The sequence below is a fragment of the Rhopilema esculentum genome, chromosome 1, assembly GCF_057945365.1.
Source record: "Rhopilema esculentum isolate cy_ngs chromosome 1, ASM5794536v1, whole genome shotgun sequence".
NCBI classification, from domain to species: domain Eukaryota; kingdom Metazoa; phylum Cnidaria; class Scyphozoa; order Rhizostomeae; family Rhizostomatidae; genus Rhopilema; species Rhopilema esculentum.
The window spans coordinates 822,963-847,000 of NC_142815.1; the positions used below are offsets into that span (position 1 = coordinate 822,963).

Here is a 24,038-nt window from a genome sequence, read left to right on the forward strand (position 1 = left end):
AAGGTACGTAAATTTACTGTTCCAATTTCTGTGAACAAAATTTGACACGACTTCAGAAAAAAATTTTTATATGGCAACTGCTGACGCCATTCGTAAACATCCTTCAAGCTGTAAACTATTCCTCGAACAATAACCTTGCTATGTTAATATAAATTGATTTAATTAATTTGAAAATAGTTATAATTACAAACATAAGTATGAGATGTAACAAGGTAACAAAACGAGGGCGAATTCTTCATTACTGTTACTAAATTCTTCATCCTCACTTTTATCGCTGCTCTAATTATTGCTCTCTTCTCCAGCCAAAATTTGCTCTACCTCTTCAGAGAAAGCAGCATCTATCCATACTATTTTTCCGTCCGCAGACCATTCATTTTGCCCAATATCTGCAAAGTCAATGTTTGCTTGTAGGCAGGACCTCCACACTTCTGCGATGTAGTTTGATCGCTGGCAATGCAAATGCAATGATTGTCTACATTGAGGCAGCAAAGACAAATCTTGAATCTTCCTTTTATTTTCATAAACATTCTTAAAGATCTCGTAACTAACTGCATTTACGTCTTTCTTTTTCTTTCCAAAAATGTTACAGAAATACTCCTCCAATTTTGAAAGCAGATCGCCATCAATACTCCACTCTGCTCCTAGCTGCGAAAAAACATGAACGATCCTGTTATTTTTTTAAAGGATTTGCCAACAGTGACTCTTTGACTTGCGAAAGAACAAAAGACATAGTCATTTCCTGTGGAGGAGTGGAAGCCAATCAGAGTCTTTTAGTGTTCATCGCTTATATCAATAGAACTAAGCTGCAGAACCTTCCTAGAATTTCCTCTGCCATATTATGTTCTGTATATCATCATAGATATAGACCATAAAAAATATGTTCTTGATTCTAATCCATTCATCAATCAAGTTCCTCAAAATACATTGACAGCATTTCCCATATTAATTATACTAATTATGTTAATTATGCTTAAACATTATATATCCCCCTTACTTAAATTAAAACATCTCTTCTGGAACAGTAACAAAACAATAGTTAAATGTTTACAAATATAGTTGATCATGTCTCATAAATGTTTTGTCCGTATCTTCTAGCATTTCTCCTTTCCCGGACAAGGTATCTAGGAATCAAAACTTCAGCTTGAACGTTTGGACGGTTTGGCATATCCATAATATCTTCATCGTCTATGACAGAATCAATTTCAGTTTCTTTCTGAATAGGAAACCTTTTGAAATGAGAAATATTTCTTGTGATTGTATGATCTTTCCCTTCGTTATAAGCAGTTAGCATTGTTCCTTTCTTTTCAATTACGATGTAAGGATCTGGGTTGAAATTTGTAGATAATTTGTTCTGCTTAGGCTGTTTTACTAAGACAGTATCACCAATATCTATTCCTGATGCTTTGGCTCTTTGAGCTCTATCAGTGTTCTCTTTCATCTTCCCTTTTTCAATGAAATCACGATGGACAAGATGTTGATGTGTTTCTGATGTATTTTCAGTTGTAAGCTGCGGCAATTTAGTGTTTATAGATCAGTTAAATAGCAATTGAGCGGGTGAAAAATTGAGTTGTGCTGTGTGGGGTTGCACGATAATTGAGCAAAAAACTTGTTGCGATACAAAATTGACGTAGTCTTCTGCATTGTTATTATGCAAAGTTGTATCTTGAATTGGGTGTCGAGATAAGAAATCTGATGGGTTATCTTGTCCCTTTGTGTGTATAACATCAAAGTTATATTCTTGCAGGCGTAAGTTCCATCGTGCGATTCGAGCTGGAGGGTTGGATTTCGGATTGTTCAAGATCATTTCAATCGGTTTACAGTCTGTGTACAACTTGAATAATCCTCCATACAAATACGTGTGTAGTCTTTCAACTGCCCAAACAATTCCTAGGGCTTCACGTTCTGTCTATGAATATCGACGTTCTGTAGGTGTCAAGGCTCTGCTAACATATGCAACTACTCGTCTTTGTTTTGTTGGCGAAAGTTGCGATAAAATTGCAGAGAGGCCTACAGGCGATGATCAGTGATGACTTCTGTTTCTTTGTGTGGATCGATCTTTGTGTGGAAGGCTTTCTTTAATGCGTAAAATTCTTGTTGTTGTTTGTCTGACCAGCGGAATGGCGTGTTTTTCTTGGTAAGTTCACGTAATGAGTGTGTTAGATCACTGAAATGCGGAATGAACTTCGCACAATATGTAGCCATTCCAAGGAAACTGCGGACTTTGCCAGCTGATTGAGGTGCTGGTGCATTGTGGATTGACTTTACTTTTTCCGGATCTGCCGAAACACCTTTGTCAGAAAATACGAAACGGAAGAAAGTCAAAGACTTCTGAGCGAACAGACATTTCTCGCGATTCAGAGTTAGTCCGACTTTTATGAACTTCTCGATGACAGCTTTCAGTGCATTGTTGTGTTCTTCTGGAGTTTTTCCATAAATAATTACGTCATCGCTTATGTTAATCGCTCCAGGAATATCTCTTATTTGATCACTAATGACACGTTGGAATAGTTCTCCTGCTGAATTCGTGCCAAAATTTAATCTTTTGTAGCGACGCAGACAGCAAGTTTGGAAAACAATTCTGCTCCGTTGAGGGCGTGTATCAAATCATCAACTGTAGGACTTTGGTGACGTTCACGTTGTATCGCGCGATTCGGCATTCTCATGTCCACGCAAATTCGTACTTTGCCATCTTTCTTTGGGATAACAACAATTGGTGAGACATAGGGCGTTGGTCCTTCAACGGGTTCAATAATGTCCTGCGCTTCTAATTCTTGTAGCGCAGCGGCGACTTTCTGTCTCATGTGAAATGGAATTCTCCGCGCGTTTTGTGCGACAGGGGGCACTGTTTCATCAATATGTAATTTGACTTCAAAATCTTTTAATTTTCCAATACCATCAATAATCTGGGGATAGCGTGCGGCGATGTATTCACTGTTGAGCGGGCAATTATCCACAGTGTTTATATGCAGCGTTATTAACATCAAATCGCTGGCCGTTTTGTAGCTAAGTAAGCACCCTGCATTTCCAGAAATAACATGAATATCATCGACAGTAACTTTGTGCTTGGACTCAAAAGTCGCGGTAAATTTTCCAAGGGTTTTCAGAGGCGTGTCCATGTATTGCATTGTTTTCCTTGTGCAGGGCAGGGACTTTTAGTGTGAGGCCATGTATATCAACAGTTGTGACATTTTCCCGTTGGACGGCGATTTTGGGCTTGCGGCCTGTGCGGCTTTTGTTGCACGGCACGGTTTCTTGTCACAAAATGTGCTGTGTCCCTTGAGTGTAGAGGCTCTACTAATAGGAGATTTTGTTCCATATCGATGGCTTGTGATTCACTAACTTTGAGTGCGCGTGCGCGATTAGTCAGCAAGGCATCGAGGGTGAGCGTGTCTTCTCTAAGCGCGTAACGGCGGAGACGCGTCGAGAGGCAGTGCTGAATAATCATGGACTTGATTTCGGTGTCCACATTCCTAAATTAGCAATTTGAAGCCAGCTTTCTCAGACGTGTTGCAAATTGATCAATTGTTTCACCACGGTTTTGCGTTGCTTTTCTGAATTGAAATATTTCAAAATCAATGTTTTTCTTAGGGAGAAAATATTCATCTAGTTTCTCCAAAGCTGTCTCATAGTCATCATCTTCACCATTGTTCGGAATTGTATCAAAAATGTCCTGTGTGTCTTGACCAACTTGGTAGAGTAGTAGGGCTCTTTGCTGCGCTGGACTTGTAACATCAATTGCAGCTAGGTATGTTTGAAATCTTCGTCTCCAAGATTTCCATCTCTGGCCTACTAAGCTAGGATCAGTGTACACATCGAACGGTGGTAACGGAGGTAAATCGAGGGGAGCAGCCATAACTGTATAAGATAGTTAGGCGCATTTGCTAATATTAAAGTATCCTCGTCGCCATTATTATGTTCTGTATATCGTCATAGATATAGACCATAGAAAATATGTTCTTGATTCTAATCCATTCTTCAATCAAGTTCCTCAAAATACATTGACAGCATTTCCCATATTAATTATGCTAATTATGTTAATTATGCTTAAACATTATATGCCATGATCACTTATTACCTTCCCGGGACTCTCTAAAAAAACACTATGAAACAATATATTGTTATCAACATCTTCTGACAGTGAAGAACGAAGAACCACAGATGCATCGGCATTCTCGGAGAGCGAGTGTACAGCTTGCAGTAACAAATTGGTGTCTGCTTCTTCTTGATTGCTGCTTAATTGCTCAACAACAAAAACATCAGAGGTTGTGATCTGGTAGCATAATTGACCCAACGAGAACATTATTTGTCGGCACTGTAATTTCTGAAGCAATGCCTCTTTATTTGCAGTAAGCTCTTCCTTCACGATTTCTTTCAGCCGTGTCTTATTTTCTCCGCTTTTTAGGAAATTGGCAAAATCTTGAGGAAGTTTTGATTGGGTTGATTTTATAATGACTCTGTAAACAATACCACACTTTTCATCCTCTGGATCTTTTGATGATATTTCCCTGTATGTATCTGCCACAATGTCAATACGATTGTAACCAACTGGGAGCATACCAAAAAGGCTCATTGCTCAATGATTTGATGATTGTTTTGAGTTTTAAGCACATTTCTCTTTCCGGCATTTTTGAAAAGTGCCAACTTTTGGCGCTTGATTGCTTTGTGGATCTTTGTTTCTGTTGTTGCTTGATTGCTTCATGAATGCGTTCATTTACAAATTCGTCAAATAACTTTTCCCCTCTCTTCCATATCGTGAGGATGGATTCTGCTATTTCACCTTCAAGAGGCATTCTAGCCAGATCTTAGGTTATAAAGCTGATTGGCATCAATGCCTGGGTCGAATTGGTTTAGATATTCTTGGGTTATAACGTTATGAATCTTTACGAAGGATTCTCCAGACTTGATAATTTCAGTCTGGAGACGAATATGTAACGAATAACGAATATGTAAACAAAAATATCATCGTTGATTATTCGTACATCTTCTTTCTTTTTCTCCTCACACGGGGCATCAAAGTTAACCCTTTTTCTTAATCTAGCAGAAAACTAGTAACATCAAATAATTAAATCACCAAATCACTAAAATATAACAAGTAAGGTAACTCACAACCTTGAGATTATCTTTGCGGGCTTGAGAGCAGATGCTTGAAGGATCTTGAACTTGAGTCTGAACCTTGGGCACGGCAAGTGTTTCTGGACTTCTACTTCGACAAAAACGTCAAATCTCTTTCACCAACAAAGTTGCTCTCGTAGCGGCTGGCCCCTTAAGACTGACACCACTCTAAAGCTGGCATGCTAGATATAGGACTGTATAATTGGATTAAGCTAATGTCCAATTAGTGTCCTAAAATGATGATACACATAAAATTAACCAATTAACATTAAGACAAGGATCAAAGATCAACAGAACTGTTGAAAATTACCAAATAAGCAGCAAAGCAAGTATCAAGCAAACAAATGAAAATAAAATGATTAAAACGTGATCAAGTCAAAGGTCACTTCTAAAGTAACGGCGCTCCCATTGCGCAACAGTAGTCGTGAGCGTTGATTTCCACAAGCTACTTTGTCTTGTACCGTAAATCATCGAATTTGCCCTTATTCGAAAATGCCCCCCCTTCTCAAATAAGCCCCCACCCTAGAACTACAAGTTTTCATTAAGCCCTCGAATAAGCCACCACTGCTACCGTAAATTCTCGAACTGGACCCTTCAATTTGATAATTTTTGCCATCTGAAGTTGTCTATGGCTTTTTATTGAATTCCTCAAAAATTCAAACTTTTGTAAGTGATTAATTAAATGCTCATAAAGAAATTCCTACTAAAATAAACGAGGTCTTTTAACAATGTCTTCTTAATGTCTATAAAAATTTCATAAGCCCCCCCCCCCTCCTATAAGCCACTTGTGGAATAAGCCCCCATGTAAAAATATAATTAAGCTTCCAGGGGGCTAATTCGAGGATTTAGGGTTTCACTGCAGTGCTGCAACTAAACTTTGGCTATGATTCAGTAGTTTTCTTTCGAAGTTACTTCACTTGGAAGCTTGAACATATCTGGAAGTGTCGAGCAAGCGTAATATCCGAACATGTTTAACGAAAAGCCAGGAATCATACAAGAGTTTCTGCAGCTCAAGTAGAGACTCAGAGTAGAAAGGAAATTTTTTTGACAACCATTAAAATATTCAATTGAAAAACGGGAGCCCCATAAGTCATTAAAGAATTTTAGTGTATGGCCAGAAAATGTAAAAATTGGGCTCTTTGTGAATAGGAAAACTTCTGGGAGAAACCCGTGAAAATGTTCAACGTGGTTTGTGTGGTGAACAGATGGCGTGGTGAACAGAAATATATTTTTGGCAAATTTTACCTCAAATTCAAAATAAAAAAAAAACTTTTAGATCGGCCCGTAAATATTGAAACAAGTCTCAAGAGTCATCGAGGCTGTGGGGAAAATGCTGGCCTAAGTCACTCCGACTCGCCAATTATTATGTTCAAGATATTTGTGCAATTAAACGGCTTGAAAGGCCACAATCTCAAACACAATCTGGATGATCTGCCATTGTTGCAGAACCCGTTTCCAACTATAACGATCTTAACTAGAATTTTCTTTCCTCAAACGCGTGCAACCATAAAAAATCTTACTACCTAACTGACTAATCACGTGACCTTATGTCAACGGTAGCAAAACAAAACGCTATTTTCTACAGAGGGCTAAGCAAAATATATTGATCGGAAACTTAAACATTGAAATCAAAATAAACAGGAAAGTTTCAGAGGGTAAACCAATGAAAATATTTCAACGAAGATCATGAATAAACAAAGGCAAACAAAAAGTACTGGGGCAATTTTCAATCTTGCCTATCAAATTCTACTCCCCGCGCAGGAAATACGAATTTACAATACTTCTAACAAGGCAAGTTGAACGTAACGAATTGATTAAATACTAATTAGGATATAAACTCCACGACCTCCTCGTCCATAACCGGTGTTATTTGAGGTTCTGAAATATCGTTATTAATTAAATATCGTTTTCTGGTTCTTCGATTTCTTCCGTAAGTTCTACTGGGAACAACAGCTTGACAGAACGACACTGTTTCTGTATATTCTTACAACCGCTGTTCAAACTTTTTTGTCCTTTCCATGAACTATTTCAATGATTTTGCCAAGTTTCCACATCTGACGCGGACGTTTCTCTTCATGCGCTCCCATTGCGCATGACGCGGGCGCTCCCATTGCGCAACAGTAGTCGTGAGCGTTGATTTCCACAAGCTACTTTGTCTTGTACCGTAAATCATCGAATTTGCCCTTATTCGAAAATGCCCCCCCTTCTCAAATAAGCCCCCACCCTAGAACTACAAGTTTTCATTAAGCCCTCGAATAAGCCACCACTGCTACCGTAAATTCTCGAACTGGACCCTTCAATTTGATAATTTTTGCCATCTGAAGTTGTCTATGGCTTTTTATTGAATTCCTCAAAAATTCAAACTTTTGTAAGTGATTAATTAAATGCTCATAAAGAAATTCCTACTAAAATAAACGAGGTCTTTTAACAATGTCTTCTTAATGTCTATAAAAATTTCATAAGCCCCCCCCCCCCCTCCTATAAGCCACTTGTGGAATAAGCCCCCATGTAAAAATATAATTAAGCTTCCAGGGGGCTAATTCGAGGATTTAGGGTTTCACTGCAGTGCTGCAACTAAACTTTGGCTATGATTCAGTAGTTTTCTTTCGAAGTTACTTCACTTGGAAGCTTGAACATATCTGGAAGTGTCGAGCAAGCGTAATATCCGAACATGTTTAACGAAAAGCCAGGAATCATACAAGAGTTTCTGCAGCTCAAGTAGAGACTCAGAGTAGAAAGGAAATTTTTTTGACAACCATTAAAATATTCAATTGAGAAACGGGAGCCCCATAAGTCATTAAAGAATTTTAGTGTATGGCCAGAAAATGTAAAAATTGGGCTCTTTGTGAATAGGAAAACTTCTGGGAGAAACCCGTGAAAATGTTCAACGTGGTTTGTGTGGTGAACAGATGGCGTGGTGAACAGAAATATATTTTTGGCAAATTTTACCTCAAATTCAAAATAAAAAAAAAACTTTTAGATCGGCCCGTAAATATTGAAACAAGTCTCAAGAGTCATCGAGGCTGTGGGGAAAATGCTGGCCTAAGTCACTCCGACTCGCCAATTATTATGTTCAAGATATTTGTGCAATTAAACGGCTTGAAAGGCCACAATCTCAAACACAATCTGGATGATCTGCCATTGTTGCAGAACCCGTTTCCAACTATAACGATCTTAACTAGAATTTTCTTTCCTCAAACGCGTGCAACCATAAAAAATCTTACTACCTAACTGACTAATCACGTGACCTTATGTCAACGGTAGCAAAACAAAACGCTATTTTCTACAGAGGGCTAAGCAAAATATATTGATCGGAAACTTAAACATTGAAATCAAAATAAACAGGAAAGTTTCAGAGGGTAAACCAATGAAAATATTTCAACGAAGATCATGAATAAACAAAGGCAAACAAAAAGTACTGGGGCAATTTTCAATCTTGCCTATCAAATTCTACTCCCCGCGCAGGAAATACGAATTTACAATACTTCTAACAAGGCAAGTTGAACGTAACGAATTGATTAAATACTAATTAGGATATAAACTCCACGACCTCCTCGTCCATAACCGGTGTTATTTGAGGTTCTGAAATATCGTTATTAATTAAATATCGTTTTCTGGTTCTTCGATTTCTTCCGTAAGTTCTACTGGGAACAACAGCTTGACAGAACGACACTGTTTCTGTATATTCTTACAACCGCTGTTCAAACTTTTTTGTCCTTTCCATGAACTATTTCAATGATTTTGCCAAGTTTCCACATCTGACGCGGACGTTTCTCTTCATAAACTGTAACTACGTGTCCCTTACGAATCAAACGACTTTTCAATGATTTCTTTGCTGTATGAAACTCGCGCAAACTGGCTAAATATTCTTTGCTAAATCTTTTACGAAAATGTTCCAAAACGCGGTTCAAATATATTTCGCGTCTTTTTGGCGATCTATGTCACTACCGACGTCAGATAGTCCATTTTGCTTTGTCTTATCGAAAATTCTACACCCCATGATCAAATGTCTTGGGGTAAGGGGTTCCCCAATTTCATCGTAAAGATAAGTAAGGGGCTGCGAATTTAAACTCCTTCAACTTCAATTAACTGCGTATTTAGCTCTTCAAAGTTAAGCTTCGCATTTCACAAAGTTTTTCGAAGGCATTTCTTAACAGATTGAACGAGTCTTTCGTAAAATCCACCGAGCCACGGGGCACGCTCCGTAATGAAACTCCATTAGGTACCATTCTCGTTTATATACAGTTTAAATGACAAATCTTTAAATGTCTTTCCATTGTCGCTAATGATAAAATTTGGAATTCCACTTCTGGCCTGGAAACGCTTTAGAGCTCGAATCAAAGCATCAGCTCCCATATCTGGCGCGAGTTCTAAATGAATAGCACGTGTACTAGCGAAAGTAATTAGAATAATATACGATTTGAATATTGTATTTTCATTTCCAAAAATATTCTTCACGAAAATAGGTCCGGCATAATCAATTCCGATTTTTGCGAAGGGGTGTCCAACATCTGTCAGAAAATCGGGAAGATCGGGCTCGGTGGAAACGTTGTAAGTTTTCCCTTGAATTCGTTTGCACTTTACGCAGCTCCCTAAAAATTTTCTGACCTTTTCCCATTTACGTACAATCCCACATCGCGATCGCAGTTCCGTTAATATTTCTTTTACTCCAATATGACGCATGCATTCGTGGCATCGCGCTAAAATTAAGTCAGTAACGTGTCCTTCTCTTGGTGAAATCAATGGAAAACGCGTTTCAAATGACAAAGGCGCATTACCAATTCTACCTCTATAACGTAAAAGTTTATCTTCATCTTCAAAAAGACTAAAATTCGATTTCAATTTCCGAAAATTTTTATCCTGCCTTCGGACCCATAAGAGCCACTTTAACCTCGCATTTTCAAGTTCCTCACAAGTAAGTTCCTCAATTATCGGCTCAGTTTTAGCAATGTGCGCTCGAATTTTGTTTACGAAACGAAGCGCATAAGCAGTTACTCGAAGTAATTCATTCAACTCACTAAATCTTTCAGCGGCAATTATCGTATTTAAACTCGCTCTATTTTCAGTCACCAACCTCACTATAGTCGATTCGGCATTAATATCGGAATTCAAAGGCTCGGAGATTGAGTTATGTTCAGTTGTTGGCCAAAAGTAAGGAGGCATAACCAAAAAATTGGGGCCTCGCCACCAAAACCACTTCAGTTTCAATATCGACGCTTTTGCTCCCCTTGACAAAATATCAGAGGGATTTTGCTAGGAAGGGCAGTAACACCAATGTGAAGGCGCAGGAGTCTCCCTTATTTCAACTACACGATTTTGAACGAAAGGTTTTAACGTTTTGCTAACGCTCAGAACCCACCACAGTGTAATCTGCGAATCACACCAATAAACGCATTCCCGAACATGAATTTTCTTGCTTAACGCCTGCTTAACGCTGTTTATCAAACACGCGAAAATTAACGCTGCTAACAGTTCTTGAAGGTGGACGGTTTCCCCTCCGATAGGCGCGAAGCGTGTTTTGGATGAAACAAGACACGAAATTTTCTCGCCAGACTTCAGTGTATACACAATAAAAATATGTACGCATTTAAGAAGTCGTCGCGAAACCCATGTAATATCATCAGCAGGGGCGCAGTGGGAGTTACCTTTTTGGGGGGGGGGGGCAAAGCTGAAAATTTTCCGATAAAACTATGATTTAACCTTTTCTTAATACTCTTCTTGAAGGCTGTTTAAACTATCCATGCTGCATACAATGCAACACTTGATACTACAATATAACGAATGGATCCTTTGTTATACACCTTAAATATCAACCAACAGCCTTTATTGTAACAAGACTTATCAAATATAAAACGCTATGAACAAAACTACAACTAGTTATAGATTTACACCCTACAAATCACGTTAGTGTTTATAGCAAAAAAATGTTTTTCTAGGCACGTTTTAAATCCCATTAAAACTACTTTGCACTTATCTATGCTAAATCATAAATTAATACAACGCGTCCAAATGAACAGTTTTCCTTAAAATGATACTTATAAATATTACGTTACTAGAGCAGCATCTTCCTCAAAAGAGGTGTGGCAGTATACAAATCGATGATGTCACCATAGTCTATCGACTGTAAAATATCACTTTCGACGTTGATTATTATCAGAGAGGAAAGGCGGTCTTGTCCCATTGTTGACCGTAGCCGATTTTTTTACAATCCTCAGCTTTGAAAAATCTCTTTCATAGTTTGTTGAACCTATTGGCAAAGTGACGAGAACCTTGTAAAGAAGGACCAACTGTGGAAAGGCACTTTGCAGGTTGTACTTAACACCAACTGAAGAACTGAATGGAAGTTTTATCTTTCTCCAGCAACCGGCTGAGGGCCGCTCTCCTCTCTAACTTTTCTCAATTCGCGGTAATTGTTGGCGAAAGAGCTGTACCCATCTCTTAATTTTTCGTCATCCAAGCCGTAATTCTTCGCGACTGTCTTGAATGATTTTCAAAACATTCAGGGTTGAGCAAGGCGAAATCTGTCAAAATTGCCTTATGAGACGTGAATCTTCGATTCATTGAGCTGGTAGCTGTATCTACTGCAAAGATAAATGAACCACAATGATAAACGAATTCAATATTTTCTTCTAACACATCCATGCAATTTTCCTCTGGCATCCTTTTCTTTCTGCGTATTCGTCGCTCGGCAAAATTTTGCTCTTCCAAGTCTTGGCGAAAACAATAACTTTTTACGTCTTCTTAAACACCGGCGAATTCATTTTGAAATAAACTGATTTTAACTTCAGCTGTTTCCACAGGCCTTATTGCAGTTAGGATAAAGATTTTCTCTGACTAGAGGTATAAGGATGCAGGATTTGTTATTGCGAATATTTGATGGAAAAGATGAGCTGTTAGTACGGTTTAAAAGGAACATATCTTGTTTACCAGTGCTTTTGCATCTGTGATGGTTTCTCTGCTGTGCTCTGTTGACATGCACTTTTGTAATGCATCGACAAAACAATCGTACAGCAATTCCGAATTTCCATAAAAATATTGTCCGGAGCTTTTTGGTGTGTCCACCATCTGGTTGTAAAAACTCTTTGAGGGCGATATAGCTGTACAATGTTGTGATGCCTTTGAACTTCTTCCAGTACATTGCTTCTTTTCGTGACGCAGAAAAAAATGCATAAAGCTTTTCTAGGGTGCCAAATGAGCTTTTTGAAGCAAACGATGATCCACATGCTTCCATTATCACGAGGTTTTAGACTTGATCGAATGTCCATACAGATACTGCGGACTTTTCATTTGGATAAGGGATTTGTGTTGTTTGTATTTCCCCCTAATTACAGAAGCTCCATTATAGGACTGTCCAACTGCATCTTGTAAAGTTAAAGAAGCCTTTTTAATCGGGTTTTAATTATTTCAAAGAGACACTTTGCAGACGAATCTTCAACACGCTATACAGTGAGCAAGCGCTCCAATAAAAGTAATAAAAGAATAAAAGTTGACGGTCGCACAAAAACAGTACCCAGCAGGCGGTCTAGGGGGCCTCCCTCATGGTCAAGGGTAGTGCCATGATAGGGACCCAACCCCCCTTCCCTCGGAACCAGTGTAAAACCACTTAAAATGGGGGTTTTACAAACGTGAGTTCTTTGTAGGCAGAAATGCTCAAAAATACGGCAACGGCAGATAAGATCAAAATTCTTCTTTTTATAGCAATGATACGACTAACGGCTAACAGCAAGTTCGACAAATAACGACACGGCTTCAAATAACGACACGGCTTCAAATAACGACACGGCTTCAACAGGCACGACAAAACTAGCGACAGAGCTCCAAGCTGTACGACAAAACTTTCGACAAGACTACTCCTAACTTATGAAACAACCCTTTATATACCCTAAGCAAACCTTAAAATAATAACTACGTAATACAAAAAACATATTTACAGATGCTGATGCAATCACAGCGCAATGGTGCAATTGTCACGTGATACTGTCCGTAAGGGAACCCTGTGTCGTTACACCAGAACAACTAGGTTTAATTTCAAGGTCAAAAACCCTAAAGCTCACATTGTCGATTATTGCAACTACTATAAATAAAAGGAATAGTTTCGCCTTTTTTCAAGAAAGTCATCTTGATTGTTGGTCTAGAATATTATTTGCATGTCTTGTAAGCGTTTACTAACTGCGATTTGTCCCGCTAAACAAGACTGATACACTTTGATTGATAAAATGCCTTAATGGACGCCCTTATCTTTAGGAGTTGCCTCACCAACGAGGTTTGCCGGCCTTGTAGTAGTTTTGAGGGGACTGGGGCCCTGAAACGTTCAAATTGTTGAGTCAAAAAATTTTCCCTTTTAAAAGGTTTTCCAAATTTTCCAGCGAATCCAAACACGCAGTTGAGACAAAATATCTTGAGATTCAGAAGTGTACGCTTCCTGTGCACCTCTTCCGCATGAATAAAGAAAATTTGGATTCTTCTCCTTCACAACTTTCAACCTCGTCCACTTTCTTCCCTTGCCAGCAGTTGTGCGGCACAGTAATCTAACATTGTGTTTACAGACTTTTCGTGCCGCACAAATATGTGAAAACTTGAATTTTGATTGGTGAGATTTGGTAAAATATTTGCATAACAAAGAGCCCTGCATATTTGTGCGGCACGGGCGACATGCCTAAAAATCATACAGTTTACAGTCTAGGATGGTCTTTGAATTAAATCGTGGCATTGCGTGTGAGATCGACCAAGGTTCGGTCCTGTATTTATTGTGTAAAGAGAGGTAAATGTATTATCTGTAAGGAGGGAAATAAAAGATTGTGGTAAACATGATTGCCTTATTTTAATGACTGAAGACTAAAACTAAATTCTGAAAATCTGACGGTCTTCCGTGCGACCTGTGCGACACCCTGAATCCGTCCCTGTAATTCACCTATCGTAATATAAATGATAACTGATCTTTGTGTGAATTATCTGTGGTGCAATCCACTGCAATACTGAACATTCCTGCTTCCTTTACTTCTTTGATTATTGCTTCAGTTATTTTCGTGCTTGTGGCACTTATGATGTTATTTTTTAGTTTCCCAGCTTAGGAACGTAATAAGATTGCCTCTTCCACCAGAAATGTTCTTTTTCCCTTTCAATTTCATGCTTATTTCATTCCCTTTCATTCCCTTTCATGCTTATCGACGGGTGTGCTTGTGCAGAAGTTAATGAATCAGAGGCGGACTGGCAGCAAATCTCTCGGGTTGCTATATACAGAAAAGGGGCCCGAACTACGTATGATGTAAGCAACAGAGGCGTTGTGGCTCATAGGAAAGGACCGGGAGAAAATTATCATAAGGGGGACCACTCTTGTGTATGATATCTCCAATCACAAATCCAAGTCGCCAAAAATGATATGCACCTGGAAACCATGCACCTATGAAAGATACTGGTTTTTATCATTTTTAATGGTTAATCTGCTTCATTTTTTTGGGTTTATCTTTTTTCTCTGAACATAGTTACTTTAAGACCGCAGAAAATGAGGAGCAAATCCAATGCTGTAGTGCAAAGTTGATACTAGCGAAAATGCAAGAGAAGAACGATATGCACTGCGAGCGAAGTGAGCAGAAAATTGTTTCGGCCACGCCCTATAAATTAGCTTGAAACACGTTTCAGAATTTTTTTTAAGTCGTTTACCTCGTTTTACAAATTTTTAGGCATACTTTGTTGCGTCTGTCCCCTCAATGATTGGCTGATATGAACAATAGGTCTTCCTGCCTTAACGGATAACGGATGACGATGCTTCTTTGGCTGGCCTAGCTTCGGTAGTGGACGACATTTGAAACTGTGAGCAAAAAGCTTTGGGGAATGGCAAGAAGATTTAATAACTGGAAATGAATGATGATAATGGAAGCATTTCGTTTTTGCCGTTAGCATACCTGTTCCACAAACCAAACAGGGAATAAATTTGTTCTACCCCCCCAATTTCACTACAACGGCCATTTAATTCAAAAGCTCTGGAATCAAAGTTGTCTCAGATTGGTTTAAATCGTTTAATTATCGATCAAGCTCAACGATGCGTGAATTTAACTTCCATTAAGATAAAGTTGAGCACAAAAGGGGACAGACTGCCTTTAAGAGGACCCCTAGACCTCGAGGCCCTGGGACAGTTTGCTCTTCCTTGTCCCCCTCTCGGAAGCCCTGTTCATATTCAACGCATCTCTTTCACAGGGCCTGTTTGTAAATGTTGACCTCCTCTTATTCTGAACTGTGAACTTGAGTATAAATGTAAGTGAGGCTTTTACTCACCAAAGATTTTGTACATATTAGATATTTTCCTGGGTTTTACAAACTCACTTGAAAGGGGCCAACCGAAAAGTTTCCCGGTGTCCCGCGTAGCCACAACACCCCTGGTAAGCAATACTGAAATGTTTTCTTTCTAAGGATTTTGTCTTCATTCCTGTCACTTGTATTCTCCAGAACATAGATATCTTGGAAATTAACAGAGTTATTTTCTCGAATTTATCTACGGATTATGAAGTTGAGAGGGCCCGGGTTGCGATCGCAACCTAGCATCCCTGCCAGTCCGCCACTGAATGAAATCAATAGTGGCATCAATGTGACTTTGTGACTTTTCATGTTTTGGGAAGCATTCTCCTGCCTTTTTCCAATTTTGAAATCCTGTTTCCGTAAATGCTTTCTCTCTTCCATGTTGGCTAAAAAAGATGCAATAGTGACAAAACACGGCATCTTTAACTGGGGAGTACGACAGCCTTGTCCGTTTGGTTTGACTTTTGCCTATTCTGACTTCGTACCAGCATTCATTAAAAGATCTTTCGTATGATCCTTTTTTGATTTCGGAAAGCATTTACCTGGCAGTTCTTTTGCTTTTGGTTGATAAGCGCCCTTCAGCATCAAGTGCCTTTTTGTTAAAGAATCAAGTGGTTTATTGCCAAATAATGTCGCTGGGACATTGTCTTCGTTGCTTTGTAAATTGTCAGTTTTCATTCCCATGTATGTCCTTAGCTGTCTCATGGGTGAAATTGCCTTCATCGGAATTTTCTCCATTTTCATCCACAATATCAAATTGAAAGTCGTCTTCTTTGTCGCATTGAAAAAAGCAAACTTTTGTCGCTTCTTCAACATCATGATCCTTCTCAGGTGCTGAATTTTGCGTTCCTTTTTTGTATTTTTCCTCGGGTATAGATTCATTTATGGCCTGCAAATATCCATAAAAGGTAAATTTACGACTTACCTACATAAAAAACATTTCAATTTTGAAAACTTTTTAGCTTACATTGTATGTTTTGCTTGTGTCCCATTGGGAAGCGTTTCATTGAGGAAATTCCCTTCATATTTTGACTTGAGTTTTTGAGTTCTATCGGGCAACGTTAACAATACGTTTATCATGTTTTCTGGCTTCAATTTGGCCTGCAGTAGAAACCCGCATAAAAGAATTTAGGTTTTTCTCTGGCAGCCTGAATAGGTTCTCCATCAACAGGCCCAGTGGCGGACTGGCTACCTTTCAACCCACCGGGAAAGCAACCAAAAGGGCGCCAATAAGTGGTGGCGCTAGAAGTTCTCCGACGGAGGGGCTTGACCTTCCGACTGGGTGCTAGGCAATTGGAGAGAAATCATGGACGCACAAACATTACGATTATGACAGAACATACATTTAACAAACAATAAAGAGCAGCTACTTAGAGCGAGATTAATTTTTTTTTGTGGGGACTAGCTTTTGTAACAAAATGTCCCTAAAAGACAAAGGACATATATTAAGAAAGTTTTTGTAGATTATTTTCCGTGATTTCTCTAAATTTTCAACGTTCTAAACTTTTCTGAGCAACAAAAAAAGACGTCATTTATTCATTAAACAGAATAGGACGTGTCGCAATAAGCAAGTACACAAATGGAACTTCCTGAGGCCGCACCGTTGTTGCCACAAAGGGTGAGGAAATTTTCGAATTTTAATGATTCCAGTTCGCTGGAAAATGCACTCATTGATTCAATTTTTTCTACTTTTAAAATGCAGCCTTACTCTTGGAATCAATATCCGCATGCCGAACGCTGTTGGATGGTTCTTATAGATTTTTTGGAGATCATTCTCGTAACTCGTACACCAAAACCTGAAGCATTTTAATATGAACTCAACACAGGGAATATGCACATATTACGTTATCAAAAATAGGCAATATGGAAAAATCTCCTTCTCCCTAAATTATTATTATTCTAACAAAATTTAAAAGTTGGTCACAATAATGACCGTAAACGTTGATGTTAATCCATCTTTGAGTACAAAATATGTCAACGTTCCCATGCACAATTGCCAACACATCGATCATTTTATCCAACGCTAAATTAATTTTTCCAAAGTGTGAACCCTCTCAGTTTTTCGATATCAGGCACTTGAAAGAATTCGCATTAGTCATAAGTCAAAAAACTAATATGGTTATTCATAAGTCATTATTCAACTGAATAGTAATAATAATAATAATATAATAATAATAATAAATAATTTGTTTAAAGTTGGCGTACTAAATGAACGTCTAATAGCTATAAAGAAGCTTATCAAGGCCAACTATCTATAAAGAGTTAGTATGAAATAAAAATATATGATACAATATTAAAAATGTTTAAGGTATAATATTCTGAATAAAACCTAACCCAGCAATAAATATTTTACACAATCTACAGTCGTATTCTACAGGGTGTGCTCTTAATTCTCTTTTAAATGTTGCCAAAGATTAGGACTCTTGGGATTGTGATTGGGATTTGCAATAATGCCTATCAGATCATTCAATAGACTTTCTGGCCATTGTGCCTTTCTACCTGGCTTCTTCTTCCTTTTACTTTTCTTGCCTTTGAAGATATTAAGTATTTCATCTTCATCTCCACTTGCCAGACTCATCATCACTTTCATATTGAAGGGTTGCGGTATTTATCCTGAAGTGAAAGAAGATAATTTATCAATAAAAAAAATTCTTGATGCCAGTATATACTGTTAGTCTAATTTTATTTTTCGTGGCACTTATATAAACTCATTTATTGGTATAAAAATACCTTCAATTACGTCCAGGCTTGATATTCTTAAGAAATATCCTTGTTAGGCCTTATTATATTCTTAAATTATTGCTTGTTATTTCAAATCTGGTATGGTTTCAGATAGAAATGACATTCTTAAATGGATTTGTCTGCTAAATCCAAGCAATATCCTTAGGATTTTCTCAAAAATTGGATGATCCTGAGCTAGAATATTCTTATTATCCTAAAAAACCGAAGCCACGTTTCCTTTTAAAATAATTTTTTTGGACATATTATTCTTGGATACGTCTCTGGCTTTCTTCAAAATGTTTCTTTTTAACACTGCTTTATTCAAAATTGTCAGCAAGTGTGTATTATTTACACATAAACCACAAACCTGGGTGATGTTTTCGTGGCCCTTTTGTCCGGTATTTCGTTCTTTGCACCTTCTTCGTTGGAACATTCGCCGCAATATCCAACGCTTCTCCCGGACGACCATCCTGGAGTCTCTTCATTCTCTTCTGCATAACTGCACACGTTACAAATAGGAATTCTGCAATTCATGCAAACATATTTGGTCTCTTTTGTACACTTGGAACAGAAGTCGGTTTTGTGAATACACGATGCCATTTTATTCCTGCCTTGTAATTGGCGCCAAGTGACAAAAAATCATTCCTGCGCATGCACTGCCTCGTTTAAGCGGAAAATAAATTATTTTACAATATTTGTAATTTATGCATTGGGTTCGACGCATGAAAAAAGCAACGTTAAATTTGAAGTCGCTCCAGAGCCGCATAATGCGACAGGATCAGCCGCTCCAACTACATTCTGCTGCACTTAATCAAATCAGTCGAATTCAATCGAGTTAAACGTCACTCTTCTCATGCGCCTTATTCAAGTAATAGGATTCTTGTGCAAAACTCTATAATAACGACATGTTTCGGATAATTGGCAGAGCCCGGTCGTCCTTCCATCTAGCAGTTTTGGAATCGATCTACATAAAAACGAAAAAGCCGCCATTGTGCAGACAAAAGGAGTTCGTTTTCTCTCTGGTAAATTTGGACTCCAGTGGTAATTTTCTATAGGCACGCGGCACTGATTGGTCAACTATACCGGTCTTGTGCTTGCCTTTTTCTGATTGGCCTATTTCGATCCACAACTGGGTATATATTTTTCATCGTGTTCTTTCGGAACCTTATATTGACGTTTTATGCTCTGAGGAGTGTCAGACGAAAAAGCTTTTAGTATGTCGTAAAATGTTTGCTTCTTTCAAAGCCATTCTCAAATTCTGTACCGCAAAAAGATAAAAGAAGTTTCTTATGAAGGAAATATTCATATTTCATATCGTAAAAAACGCCTAATTTTGAAGATATTCGACGGCTGGGGGTCTTTAAGGAGGGGGCCCTGAGTAGTACCCCTGATACAACAATGGACAATGCGATTGAAAGTCCTGCCCTTGTGAAATTTTACTCTTCAGAAACTGTGGTCAAGGAAGACAAGCAAAATTAATTTTAACTCCATTCATTCAGGACATTCTAAATATACATTCACAATTTAAAAAACTATGCGATATTTTTATATACAAATAAAATTTACATTTATACACGTTTCGAATTCTATATAGAGCCATATTTACTTGTGTCATTCATGTTAAAGATGCTGAGGATAGTTAAAAACATATACTTGTATTTTGTTTAACACATTTTGAGGTCCTTTCCCTCTAAGGGTGACAGAATTAATCTCTTACGCTTAGAAAAGGGGATGACACGCGCATTAGGTAGGAAAAGACTTGCATGTCTTTATTTGCTCATGATCTTAAGTTCCTTGAGATAATGCGTGCCCTCATCTCAAAAAGGTTGCCAACCTGTTTTCTAATACGAACAAATGTTGGCGTTCTAACTGGGCCCTTTCGCTTCTTCTTATTCGACCTGTCTTTTACCAAGGCCCGTTTCATTCTCTGTAGAACTTCGAAAAGATTTCTTGGTTTAGTTTCAAATTCCTTATTTTCAAGAGCAGGTTCACGGGTCTGCCATTCACTTAAACCTGGCAATATTTCATTAAGATTTGGCCCGTCAAGTTGTTTGCAGGACGTTTGGGCTTTAGGACAAGGTGTAATATTCTTACTTAGAGGACATTCTAGTGCCGAAGGCTTCTTCGTAGTTTGTTGCACCATTTTTAGTTTCAATGGCTCAACCTTGTCTAAACAGGCAACTTGGGCAGAACAATTTCTATTATTCTTACTAAGAGAACTCGCTGTCAAGTTTTGACCTAAACACGAATCTTTGGAATGATCTCGTGTTGGCTGTTTCTTGGCTTCTCCAGTAGTATTTATTATCTCACATGTATAATAATTGTCACTACGTTTAACTAAACGCAATATGTTAATACTACTGCGAGAAGGATCTTTCCTTTTCGAAGGGAATTTGGCATGGTTTTCTGCACAGCCCGCTACAAAACTGTCATTATTCAAAGAAATTTCGTTTGTTTTAATCGTCCTAGCATTGTCTGAGACACTGGGCTTCATCTTTTTCTCTGGTTGCATGACATCACACTCTTGTGCTTGCACCTTCTCAGCAACCTCGTCATCACGCTTTCGCTTTCCTCCATTCGCATCAAATCGAGGAATATCCTCAGATTTGTCAACCAATTTATCAGCCTGAAGAAAGTCTTCCATCTTGAAGGAACTGGTCTTGAAAACTGCAGCCCCAGTTGTCATGGCAACGTTGAACTCTTCCTTGTTTCTCATGTTGCAGAGTGCGAGATTTTTCTTAAGTTCCTCCTTAACTGGAAGGAAGTTCCTTAAGCGCTCCTCCGCATCGACAGTAGAGAGTTCTAGCAAGAGTTGGATCTCGTTTGCCATGGTTGTTCGGAGATTTGAATTCTGGTGAAAAAACGAAACACAAACTCATAAAAAATAAACGGAATTTATGTAAAGATTAGAATTAGAAGATTTGAAGTTTAGAATCGAGGGCAAGGCAAAACTTACGGTAGAGGAACTATATTATTCTTTAAGACCCTTTCAACGTTTTTGAATTGAATTTCTAAGACTATTTGGCTTTTATTACTACTTTTCTTCAATAACAAAAAAAATCAAATCTTCAGCATTTTGATATAGAACATGCATGAACCAGAAATGAACATGCAATTAAAAATCATTTTAAAACTGGCGCAACAGAAAGTTAGGATGCAAAAAAGTAATCGTACATTAACTATTGCTTTTAGGAATATTAATTACCGAAAAAACTCAAATCTTCAGTCTTTTGATGTAGAGTATGCATAAATGAGTAATGTAAACGCCACTATAAATGATACTAAAACTTGCGAAAGAATAAAAATGGAAAGTCAATATGCCAAATTATCAAATAATCGTACCTTATCAATTGTCTCGACTGTCTCCAGCATTGTGTCCAATGATTTCATTGTCTTGCGCACAACTTTGCCAAACTTTTTAAGTCTGGAGTTAATCAATTCGTCATCTGCCTGAAAATTTTTAAAGTATTGCTATGAGATCTAAATAATACAAAAAGAAATTAAAGTGCCACTGAATTGAAAAAAATGAAATTTTTTTTATTGTTGATTCTGGTAGACTAATCATCGCTGATTTCGAAAAAAAGTTTAGTTTTTTAATTTGGAGCCCACAAATAGGGGTTTCTGGGGTTCTTTTGCGAGTAGGTCGTGCGAAAAGAGGCTGGGGCGAGTGACGCATTCAGATTTATATAGTAATTTCAGCCATAGTGAGGGCTGTAAGAAGATAAAAAGTTACAAATTGTGTAAAACATGATACAAGCATGAAACCTGATAGAGATAGGCAGTTTGATACGCTGAAAAAGATGGGGTGTGAATAGACGCTGACAAATATTCCCTTGTGCTATTTATAGAGTGGGGTACTAGGTTCCAAACCTCTAAGCAGTAATTGACATAATTTAGCCATTAGATCGCAAAACTAGCATGGAACGTGGTAGTAATAGGCAGTTTGATACGCTGAAAAAGATAGAATATGAATTGACCCTGAAAAATCCCCCTTGTGCTATTTATAGAGTGGGGTACTAGGTTCCAAACCTCTAAGCAGTAATTGACATAATTTAGCCATTAGATCGCGATACCAGCATGGAACTTGGTAGTAAAAGGCAGTTTGATACGCCGAAAAAGATAGGATATGAATTGACCCTGAAAAATCCCCCTTGTGCTATTTATAGACTGGGGTACCAGGTCCTAGACCTCTAAGCAGTAATTGACATAATTTAGCCATTAGATCGCGATACCAGCTTGGAACTTGGTAGTAAAAGGCAGTTTGATACGCCAAAAAAGATAGGAAGCGAATAGACGCTGAAAAATACCACTTATGCTATTTATAGACTGGGGTACCAGGTCCATAACCTCTAAGGAGTGATTGTCATAATTTAACTTTTAGATCGCGACATCAGCATGGAACTTTGTAGAGATGAGCAGTTTGATACGCTGAAAAGGATAGGATGCGAATAGACGCCGAAAAATTTCCCTTGTGCTATTTATAGACTGGGATACTAGATTCCAAACCTCTTGGCAGTAATTGTCACAATTTAACCATTAGATTGTGATACCAGCATGAAACTTGATAGAGATAGGCAGTTTGATACGCCAAAAAGATCGGGTATGAATAGAAGCTTAAAAATATCCCACCGTGCTACTTATGGACTTTTAATCAATTCCATTTAAAATGAACTTCTTTACTTTTTGAGGTCCCCTGACCACGAGGTTCTGGGGCAACTTATCCCATCTTGACGGCCCTGGCAATAACTGATGCTTTGACAGTGGCAACGCAAGTTGGAAAGTGGGAAAAGCGCCGAAAAATGTGCAATTTGTGTGGTTCTATAATAGATCAACTTTTTCCCTTGATCAGTTTTCTCACTTTTATTCATAATTTGTAAAGCTGTTCGTAAAAGCATTCTTATTTGACACGCTCAATAATTCACAAAAGGTAAATGATCGGCATGAAGTCTTGGTAAAAACTGCACGCAAAAAGTTTGCTTATTTCATATGGGTTCGAAATTTTCACAAGAAAATACCTTGCACATGTCTTGTAGTTAGATAGCTAGTGATATTTAGAGCACAAGTATCGCACTATTTCCATCCACTTCACGTTTTTTTGGTTTTTTATCGCACTCGAAATACAGTCTTCAGTACTGAAGCCCGCATCACTTCCGCGACTTATAAACGTTAATGCGTCACACATTCCTGAAATTCCTCACAGACCGCGCACAAATTTTCGCACACAAAGTCTTGAAAATCGCAACTTTGAAGCGTTGTAGCTTCAAAACACTTCACAATTCCGAAAAGCGAACTTCAGCATCGGATTCAGGAGCACCGACTTGACTTAGAACATCAATAAAAAAAATTTTGATTTTTTCAGTTCAGTGGCACTTTAAAGGAAATGGACTTATAGATGAAGGTAAACAATAAATACAGATGAATTGAGAAGTGAATTAATGACATAGCAAGCATTTAATTAATTTCTGAGTTTCTTTGGCCTCGATTAATTATATGATTATCTAAGACTATATAATTGTATATAATTGGCGATAATGCCTCATTCACAGGAGCTTAACATTTTAATTCCAAATCTTTTCCAGTCTTATGATTTCAGTAAAAAACATTGTGAAATTAATATCCTCGATTTTCTTACCAATGCATTGAGGAAAATAAGATCTTTTACACAGAAATCTGCCCGACGTTTTAACTACAAATCAAATGTTGAAATATCAGTCAGAAAGTGGTAGATTGAGAATTAAGTGAAAAGGAACTTTTGCAGAAAAGAGCAACCATTGAGGAGAGTTCGCGCATATTGCGTTACAGTATTGCGGTGTTTTTAATTACCTTGACAAAGTTAAGCTATTCTTAATTTAAAAAATAATAAACACTCCTCATTTTTCAGTTTTCTATCAATGTTTCTTCAGTTATTTGAA

The 24,038-nt window shown here is 38.0% G+C and overlaps 2 protein-coding genes across 2 annotated transcripts; both read right to left on the reverse strand.

Moving 5' to 3' along the window:
* Positions 1–3,475: 3,475 nt before the first annotated feature.
* On the reverse strand, positions 3,476–3,853 carry LOC148960614 (uncharacterized). The gene has a single exon (XM_089116176.1). It carries the CDS (start codon positions 3,851–3,853, stop codon positions 3,476–3,478), a length of 378 nt encoding a protein of 125 aa, XP_088972302.1.
* Positions 3,854–9,330: 5,477 nt separating this feature from the next.
* Positions 9,331–10,275, reverse strand: LOC148960615 (uncharacterized). Its single transcript, XM_089116181.1, has one exon. The coding sequence runs from the start codon at positions 10,273–10,275 to the stop codon at positions 9,331–9,333; it is 945 nt and encodes a 314-aa protein (XP_088972307.1).
* Positions 10,276–24,038: the final 13,763 nt, after the last annotated feature.

Coding starts and splice junctions, on each gene's coding strand:
- LOC148960614 (XM_089116176.1), bottom strand. CDS start 3,853: ATGGCTGCTCCCCTCGATTTACCTCCGTTACCACCGTTCGATGTGTAC.
- LOC148960615 (XM_089116181.1), bottom strand. CDS start 10,275: ATGCCTCCTTACTTTTGGCCAACAACTGAACATAACTCAATCTCCGAG.